This window comes from Elgaria multicarinata, chromosome 8, assembly GCF_023053635.1.
Source record: "Elgaria multicarinata webbii isolate HBS135686 ecotype San Diego chromosome 8, rElgMul1.1.pri, whole genome shotgun sequence".
Lineage (NCBI taxonomy): Eukaryota > Metazoa > Chordata > Lepidosauria > Squamata > Anguidae > Elgaria > Elgaria multicarinata.
The window spans coordinates 89,896,030-89,905,919 of record NC_086178.1 but is presented as its reverse complement, the minus strand read 5'-3'; the positions used below and the strand labels follow the sequence as shown (position 1 = coordinate 89,905,919).

Below are 9,890 nucleotides of genomic sequence, written 5' to 3'. Positions count from 1 at the left end.
CAAAAGGATTTATTTTTGAGTAGACTTAGAAGTCTACTGTGAAATTAAAAGCAGAAAACACCCGAAAATTGGTATCAGGGTGATACTTTTATTAACTCAACTCAAATGTCACCCAAAATGTCCAAGCTTTTGTGTTATATCAATATCAATATCTTCAGATCATGGGAACTTCCTCATTTCTGGTGACCTTTGAGTTAACCTATTAACAGTATTGCCCGAATATGGATTTTGACATTTATCTTACGACCAACAGCATTGGTGAGAACAGAAAACCCAAAGCACTACTTAGGTGACAGACAACCCTACTCAAAAGTAACCCACACCGAGTTCAGGGAAATGGGCACAGGACTACTCGTTCCACGCGGGTCGCCCAGGCTTCCATTCAGCCTTGCGCGTCAGTCCAACGCTGAGCCACGATAACCTACTTCTGGCTCGTCTCCTCACGCCCTTCCGTACCTGAACTCCACTCGCCGCTCAAAAAGCCACTCCTGCTCCCTCTTCCCCCACCCTTGCTATGGCAGACGTTTAGTCCCGCCTCCTTTAATCGCTGCACACCGGCGATTGGCGCCGGCGGCGGCGGGCTGGGCCGGGGATTGACACTCGCCGCCCGCGCCCAGAGCAGGCAGGGCCGCGCGATTGGCTGGTTCGCGCGCGGGGATCTCCCCGCCCCCTTCCAGCAACCCCGCAGCGCTGCCTGCCGGAGAGTGGGGCGACTTCCAGTTGAGAGATGGCGGCCACCGCGGGCAGATCGCTGCTGCTCCTCCTCCTCTCCCGGACTCCCGGCGGCGTCGGAGGAGGAGGAGCGGCGCTGACAGCCGCCGGCTGCTTCCCGGGGCTGGGGCGGCACCGTCAGCAGCAGCGGCACCGGACGGTGAGTCCCCGGGGTGGAGGCCGGAGCTGGGGCAGGGGCTGGCGAGGCGGAGGGCGCTCGGGCGGGTGGCGAGCTGCTGCCCTTCCGCGGAGGAGCGCTAAGCCGCCGCGCTGAGGCGTGCGTGGAGGCACTTCAGCGGCGGCTTCTCTTTTCCCCCCTGGTGGACGCGGGACGTGCCCGGTGCCGCCCGCCGGAGCCTCCTTGTTCTCTCCTCCCTCAGGCAGGGAGCCCAGCCCAGCCCAGCCCTTGGCCAGGGTCCGCCCCGCCAGTGAAGGGACCGCCCGGGACAAGGGCGACCCTCTTCCTCCTCGTCGCTGGGGCTCCTTCCCCTCCCTTTGCTCCTCCACGCCGGTGCCCAGGGCAGATCGATGCGTAGCGCGGTGACTGGCACGGAGAGCGAGCGAGAGAGCAAGGAAGAAAAGGAGCTGCACGCTGCGGTGTGCGGGGAAAAGAGGCGGAGGAGGGAGCCGCCGCTGCTGCTGCTGCAGTGACTTGGAGATCCAGGAGCCTTTTCCTCTCCCCGTTGCTGCATCCCCTTTTTATCTCAGCAGAGCAGCCGGCCGTCCTCGCGTGGGCCCGTCTGAACTTGACTGACGGGGTGGGTGGTGGTAGAAGCATTTTTGGATGGGTGGAATATCTGCTTCGTCCTAATTTCCATTCATTCGAGGAGCAAAAGGGCGAAGGGTGGGGAATGAGCCGGCTCTATTATTTTCTTCTTGAATCTCTCCCCACCCACCCACCGCACACTGTTTCCCAAATTATTTAGAAATGAAACAGGAGTGGAAAAACAGTACCGGGGGGGGGGGGGTCGGGTCCCCTTCCCTCCTCCCTAGCTCCATATTGGGGCTGGATTCCACCCAATGATTTCTCTCAGTTGTCAGAAGTATGTTCTCTCCCTCTCTTTCTCCCCCCCCCCCCCGTCCGTTTCTAGGGAAAGTTATTTGTGAGAACATAGAATCAATGCAGTGAGGTTGCGTTGAATGCAAATCTGTGTGCAGCGCTTCTCTTTGCTGGTGTTCTGCATGAAATGTTTTAAGTTCCAAAATAATAAAAGTCCTTTGATGTGCCACAATGAGTGAATGAAATCCAGGTGATCTGAAAGTTGCTACTTCTGACAGCAAGGAATCTGCACGTGATAGCAGAGTTCACAACTGGAACTGATGAAGTAATACTAAGTTTTGTTTGTGTGTGTGTAATGCCTGTTGCTGGTCATTGTCTACTCGCCATTGCTGCTGTGGATTAGGAATTTGATGCTTTCCTGCTTAAACTCTACTTACTTATTTTTTGGGATGCATTTAATTAAACGTTGGGTATATAGTAAAGTGTGCATCATATTTCAACGATTCTGGGGAAATCTAGCCTTTTACGTATTGTTAATGTCAGAGCAGCTGCATGTATCCAACCTCTTTAAAAGATTCTCTGCAGTCTGCTCCAAATTCCTTGCTGTCTTTCTGTAGGTTTTTTTTTTTAAAAAAGGCCATTCAGTGTTGTGGAACTGAAGGTAGGTAGTAGTAATAATTTAGATAGAAGGAGAGAAGAAGGCCCATGGTTGGTTCAGCATTCTGCTAAACCTGTAATCAATAATGTTTTATTCTGCCAATTTTAAAAGCACTTTGTATTGGTTTTAACTTCTAGTGCAGGAACATAACCTATAACCATACATGCCAGAATAAGTTTGATGTATTCTACTGTAATACCTGTGGGTTTTTCCCCCACAGGTTTTTTCCCCACAGCTTTGTTCCAAGAGATGCTTTTCAAGTGAAATTGTTTGTAAAGCTACTATGCAGAAATGAAAGTTTCAACAAGGCATTACGTTGTAAATTGGGATGTAAGGAAAACCTGTTCATATTGAGTGGTCCTTCTAATTTTCATCTTCAAAAAAATCTGGCTCACATTTCACCAAGATGTCAAGTAGAAATTAGGAGGCAGAAAAGGTTTAGATGTCAAAAAAACATTTCTGCTTCCTAAGTGTGGTGTAGTGGTTAAGGTGTTGGACTGGGAGTCAGGAGATCCGGGTTCTAGTCCCCACTCGGCCATGGACACCCACTGGGTGACTTTGGACCAGTCACAGACTCTCAGCCCAACCTACCTCACAGGATTGTTGTTGTGAGGATAACATGGAGAGGAGAAGGGATTATGTACACCAACTTGGGTTCCTTGGAGGAAAAAAGTCGGGATATAAATTAAATAAATAAATTTGTAACCTACAATTTTGACACATTGGGCTCAAGGAAAGCAACTTTTATAGAAGTGCACAGGGACAAGGAGGTAGTCATTATAACAAAGCCAATATTTGGCAGTCTCATCTCATGTAGGATTTGAATGAGGTATGCATTTGCTAAAAAGTAGTTCTAGAATGAAGTGAACGATAACAGAATTAGACATTTTGGAAAAGTAGACTTAATAGTTACTGTGTTGTCAAAGAATGTATGTCTGAAATTGAAGGAAGGTATTTTTTGATGTATTAATATGAAACTGATCACAGCCAGCCACTGGATCAGCTTTGTTACTGGGCACTGTTGCTGAGAAATAAAATTGCTTTTGATGAGCATGACTGTATGAAAGTGTTATTTACTCCTAGTATAACAATAAAAATGGGAACATAGGTATAAAACAAGATTGCTTATTTTGATACTCTTCTTGTCAAATTATTTTGTTATTTACCTGCCAGAATCAATCATTATCAGGAGTAAGCTCTTCATCGTGGGTTTTTTCTTTCTTTAATCAGTTGAATGTTGTGTTCATTTTGTTTCAAGGTTATACTGGGTATCACTGAGCAGTCATCCTATGCATGCAGTAGATGGCACTCTGCATTGTTCTGGTGATTTGTATGAGATCAAGATAGTCTTGGGCAATTCAGCTATTCTAGTTTGTGATAGAAACTCATGCCAAAGTTGGTTGACCTGTGTTTGGCAGATAGTTCATGAATCATTACTGCATCTTGCCATGTGGAACAGCTCCCTCCAGTTGCCCTGGAAGTTTACAGGCATTTAATAAGGTGGAGGAAGTCAGAGATAGCTGGCTCTGTCATGTTTGTACACAGCCTGCCCCAACCTGGTGACCTCCAGATAGCTTGGATTAGGTCCCCCATCACCATTGGCCATGTTTGAGGATGATGGGAGTTGTAGTCCAGTACATTTGGAGGGCACCAGTTGGGGAAGGCTGCTCAAAAAAACTTGCTTTTGCATTGGTTTATAGGGCATTTGGCCTAGTGAATGCGTTGAGTTGCCACTTTGTGCAATTAGTTTATGGCTGCTACGTTTGTTATTGATACTGAGATGAAGGGAGAACAGTGACGCCAATGAGCTTTATTATTAGTTCTGTTTTCCAAGGAACAGCAATAAAAACTCAGGACATGCAGTTTTCTCCTGTGAATGCATGTCCCTACTTTGGATCCATCCCTTCATTTGTGTGTTGTTTGTACTGTTTAAGATAAACCTACTTTTCATAAGATAAACCTCCATTTGGTTAAGGAAAATAGTTACTGTAACAACTTTGAGTGAACACCTGTATGAGTCCCTTCTTGAGAACTTGATTTATTATTTCAGTACCTCAGAGTTCTGTAAGCCACACAATCCTCATGTTGGCCCTCAATGTGTTGTTTTGCATTCAACTACTACAGTCTTCCCCAATCTGGTACTCTTCAGATGTTTTGAACTACATCTTTCAGAGTTTATGACCCTTGGCTATACTAGCTGGAATGGATGGGAGTTGAAAGCCAAAACATCTGGATAGCATCAGGTTTGTGAAGGATGGTCTACCACCATCACAGGGCTACTTTAAGCAATGCCAGGCAAAGAATGGTAGCAATGTAGAGTTCTCCCATGCTATCTTTTTGTTTGTGTGTGAGGTGGACTTTTCTATTTTCCTGGCATCGTACAAAATTGAGACTAGGGTGAAGTTGCCCTGTAGACTTGCCCTACAAGTGTTAACACATTGTTAACTCTCAACAGATGTTTATCAAGAGTTCCAATTTACTAGGAAAATGTTGCCTCCTAGTGGATGAATTAAAGAGCGCTTAGCAATATTTTTGTACACCGGGGCAGGATCTACACTACTGCTTTAAAGCGCTTTAAAGTGCTTTGTAACAGTTTTGACAACTGTTGGGGCCCTGGACATATTCCATATACAGTTGTCGAAACTGTTATAAAGCGCTTTAAAGCAGTAGTGTAGATCCGGCCCAGATATAGGTAGTTGTATTGGTCCATTAGAAATAATCCAGAAGTCACAGTAGGATAATTATTAGAATCAACTAAAACGTCTCAAAATAGTGAGCAAGATTGCTTACTATTTTATGTTTAATTAGCCTAAATAAAGGTATTGCTCTAAGGTAGAGCTGGGAAATGTGGCCCTCCTGATGTTTTGACCTATAACTCCCATCAGCCCTATCCAGCATAGCCAAAGGTGAGGGATGATGGGAACCGTAGGCCGAAACATCTTGGTTCCACTAGTTGCCCACTCCTGCTTTAATGTATCTTTTGGATTGAACACTTTTTATGTCACTGTATTTGTATTTATTACGTAACTCAGTTATAAATACGGAGTTATAAATAAAGAGGGGATGTTCTCTGGCCATCCCCCATTCAGGCATTGACTATATCTGTAACTGCTTAGCTTCAGAAAGTTGGCTGTGTATCATGTACCTTCAGACCATACCAATGAGATATATCGTGACTAAAACTTTGAGCACAGTCATAATGAGGACCACTTAAAGATTTGGTTCAACTTTCAGGTGGGCATGTAGTGCCATTTTTTTCCATATAAGCTTTACATATGAAGGAAGATCTTGATGCAAGAAGCACTTCTCTTTTAACTTTTTATAGAAATAGTTAAATATGTACCAAACAGTTCCATAAGAAAAACGGGCACATTCTGAGATGGACTGTGCTGTCTGCCTGTGTGAATTTTAAATGAGTTCTTTCACTGGGCTGGTATGTGTAACTATTGGTTTTCAAGTGAACTATGAACTTTTGGCTGTATATGTGGAGGTTTTCCTATGTAGGTAATGTTTTTATGAACTTTGCAGGGAAGCATGTATGCTATTAATGATAAACATACACAAGGTTGAAACACATCCAGAGGAGGTGTCTGATCTTAACCGTTTTTGTGTGATTGATTTTAATTGATGTGGCCTGAGGATGTGTCCGAGACATTTGAAGCAATTTGGCCAATTGCATACCCTCTTGGTCCTTGCCTTGGGGGATTCTACACGCCGTACTGAGGGCGCTTCCATGCGCCCCCAGTGTGGCCCCAAAGCGATCGTGTAACTTGCCTGGAGAAGCGACGAGGAAGAGGCGTCCTTGCCGCCGCCGCCACCCACCTACTTCCTCGCCAGCCGGGATGGAGAGCTTGGCGGAAGAAGCTCTCCACCCCGCCTTCTTCCGCCGAGCTCTCCGACCCAGCCGGGTCGGAGGTAGGTGGGTGGCGGCGGCAAGGACGCCTCTTCCTCGTCGCTTCTCCAGGCAAGTTACACGATCGCTTTGGGGCCGCACTGGGGGCGCATGGAAGCGCCCTCAGTACGGCATGTAGAATCCCCCCTTCTTGTCTTAGCTCAGTAGGACTAGCCTTGGCTAGATGGGTCCATGGAGTGGTTAATGTGTCTTTATGTGAGGGAGTGATGCCAGTTGCATTTAAATGAGGAAATTGTGCAGCAACTCCTAAAAACAAACAAAACCTCCCTTGACCCAGAGGTTTGTGACAACTACCGCTTGGTTATGAATCTCCCCTTTTTTGAGCAAGGTGCTTGAGAGGGTGCTGACAGCACAGCTGCTGATGCATTTGGAGTATTTGGACCCATTCCAGTCTGGGTTCAGGCTTCGTTCCAGGATGGGTTTCGGCTTGGTAGCCCTTTATCAGAAGAGGGACAGGGGAAGTCTGATCCTGTTGCTGCTTCTCCTTCATCTCACAGTGGTGTTTGACCCCATTGGCCAGCGTTCTTCAACCTGGTGCTCTCCAGATGTGTTGGACTGCAACTCCCATACTTCCAAGCCAACGTATGGGAGTTGTAGCCCGAAACATCTAGAAGGGACCAGATTGAGGAAGGCTGCTGTTGACCATGGCATCCTCTTGGATTAGCTTTGTGAGGTTGGAGTAGGGGCCACCATATTGCAGTGAATTTGCTCCTATTTGCAGGGTTGGTTCCAGAGAGTGGCACAGGGGGATTGTGTCTTGACCCTTGGCAATTGTGCTGTGGGATGCCACAGGCTTCATAGAGGCCAATTGACAGAAATTAAATCCTTCTGAGACAGAAGCTTTGTGGATGGCTGGTACCCAGGTCTGGAAGTTGAGTAATTTGCTTGTCCTACAGGGATAGGTACATAGTCCAGAGGTGCTCAAGTGGCCTTGGTGGCAAAGAGTGCCTATTACCAGATTTGGCTGGTGTGACAGCTATGAATATATATGCACAGTGATGTGTGCATTGGTAACATCAAGATGAGACTATTATAAGGTGCTTTATGTGACGCTGCTCTTGAGTTTGGTTTGGGAGCTGCAGCTAGCACAGAATTTGGAGGTTAGATTGACCCTGTTCAGATGACACGCTAACCCACAGTTGTTAAGCATTTTGAGCTAAACATTATGGCTTAGTGTGTCATGTGAACCATGACTTAGAGTGTTGTGTGAACCTTTCCTAACCATGGTGGTTACATAATCACAGTTTAAACACACTCACAAACTATTTGCTTTAAAAGGATTAGCAGCCTAACCATGGCTTAGCGTGTTGTCTGATCAGGGCGCCATTGTTTAGTGGAGCTTTCTACTGTGCACATATGACTCCTGTGCTAAAAGCTCTGCACTGGCTGCTAGTTAGATACCAAGTAGTGTTGAAGGTGTTATTTTTGGCTTATAAGGCCCTAAACAACTCCGGATGATGTTGAGAGAGTGCCTTGCCCTGTGTAGAACACCACAGTCCCAGTGTTCTGAGAGGGAGACCTTGCCTACCATACCACAGCCTACTCATGCTGACATGGTGTGGAGTAAGGCCTTCTTCATTTTATTGCCCACCATATGGAATGATGTCTTCATCAAGATCAGGTGGGCTCCTAGTGTAGAATGTTGTCCACCAACAACTAAAAAATAAGCCTGCTCAACCGGGCATTATGATTTTATTTTGTGAACTGCTTTTGGATTATTATTTTTAAAATGAAAAGTGGTATAGAAATGTTCTGAAGTATTATGTGCTTACCATGACATCCAAATTGAACCTATAAATGTGTTGTTGGGCCCAAAACAGTGGTGCTTTTAAAAAGTTCTGATAGAACAGTTTGGTGTACTTAAAGGAGGTGGGAAATTATGAATAAAATGTATTTATATTAAAAATGGAGTTGTGGCATCTTAATGATGAGCAAATCTATTTTGACATAAGCTTTCCTGGACTAATGGTACACTTCTACAGATACATGATGATTTAACCTAAGTTGGCAGGTGTATATACACATGGATATGTAGAAAATCATGTAAACAGTAACAACACATGGAAGCAAAACCAAGCAATTACATTAAACCTTATATGCCTGTAAAATCTTTATCCTATACAAATGGGTGAACTAAATATAATCTGTGATGGGGCTCTTTATTTTTGTTCTTTCATTGATAGCATGTGAGTCATCAGGGATTGTTCATCTACATCGGCAGACATTGAACTCTTTTTAGTTGCTTGCTTATTCTAGATGGTCTTTAGTTGATAACATCGTAAACTCAGTTTCCCCTCTTAAACTTGCTCCATTCTTCATCCTCTCCCTGTCCCCACTCCCGCAACAACGATATACTTGTGGTCAAGTGTGCAGAGAGCCTTTTGCATGTAATCTGCTGTTGCATTTGACATTTTGTGTAATGATGCAAAAGGATATTAAACATTTCTTTTCATGGAATCCTTCCTTTTTCCTTTTGCAGAATGAGGTTGGGTGGAACTGGCAATTATGTCAGCAAAGTTGTTAACATTTAATATCTAGTTGCGAGTTCTTGTGGATGAAGAGGAAGTGGGGCTACCCAGTTTCCATATTTTATAGTAACTAAGTGATATCACTTTTTGTATCGCAGCGTTTTGATGTTGTACATAGTATCTTCTTCCTCTCTCCAACCTTCTTGTCTTGCCCTATATTTATTTGGACCATGTGTTTGCAGTAGGGATAGAGAATGTCTGCTTCAGGAATAGCAAGGAGTGAGAAAATTTTATGGCAAGACTACTTATAATATATGCTTTTGCATACTAAGCCACTTGCAGATCTTTGCGCTGAAGAGCAGGTTATACATTGAATAATGGTAGGGTCTGAGGGGGATGGTATAGTAGTAATACTTAAGTGATATTTGTAAATAAGAGCATGACTGGAAAAGCCTTTTAAATGTTTTTATGTAAGAGCCATGCTCAGGAGGCATGGGCATCTCAATGTCTAGGTCACCTGGATTTCTTTTTTTCCCTTTTCTTATCCTGGTCTAAAGAATAGTTGATGGAAGTAGAAAATTGGTTACTCGAAGTTCTGCCTTGTTGATATTTGAATCTTCTAGAGCTAGAAATTGTATTATTTAGGATACTATTATAGTTTTTAGACTTGAACCGGGATATTATTCTAGTTGTGCTATTTTTGATATCCCAAATAATCATAATATTAGGAAAAGAATACAACAGGATGTCTAATTTGTACTTCCTGAACTAATACATGTACCAGAATGCAATTATTCTTCAGGTTTCACACTTCTCCAAACTTTTTGATGCAGTTCTCCAGTCAAAAATTGCATACATTGGGGAAACATGTATGTCAGTAGAGAAGCATGTGTATGTCATTTTGGGCTGACTTAAACTCCCCCCCCACACACACACAAACTTAGGGGAAAACAGGAAGGAAGGAAGGAAGGAATGTGTGCATTAAAATGTGAAGGTCATTGAGCAGAATAGATTCATTTCTAGTCTAATTCACTACTAGCTGTTAAATCTAACAGTACTAAATACTAGAACCAGCAGTCTGTTACTTATTCACATGTAACTTAATAAATTCTGAATGACTTAATCTTATAATGTCAAAAA

The 9,890-nt window shown here is 44.3% G+C and overlaps 1 protein-coding gene across 1 annotated transcript in view; it reads left to right on the top strand.

Moving 5' to 3' along the window:
- The first annotated feature begins 700 nt into the window (after nucleotides 1-700).
- The window catches only part of MCU (mitochondrial calcium uniporter), a 112,406-nt gene continuing 103,216 nt past the window's right edge, over nucleotides 701-9,890 (top strand). Inside the window, exon 1 of the mRNA XM_063132982.1 lies at nucleotides 701-871. Within this exon, the coding sequence (XP_062989052.1) occupies nucleotides 728-871 (144 nt within the window). The 5' untranslated portion in view covers nucleotides 701-727. The remainder of the gene's footprint in view (nucleotides 872-9,890) is intronic.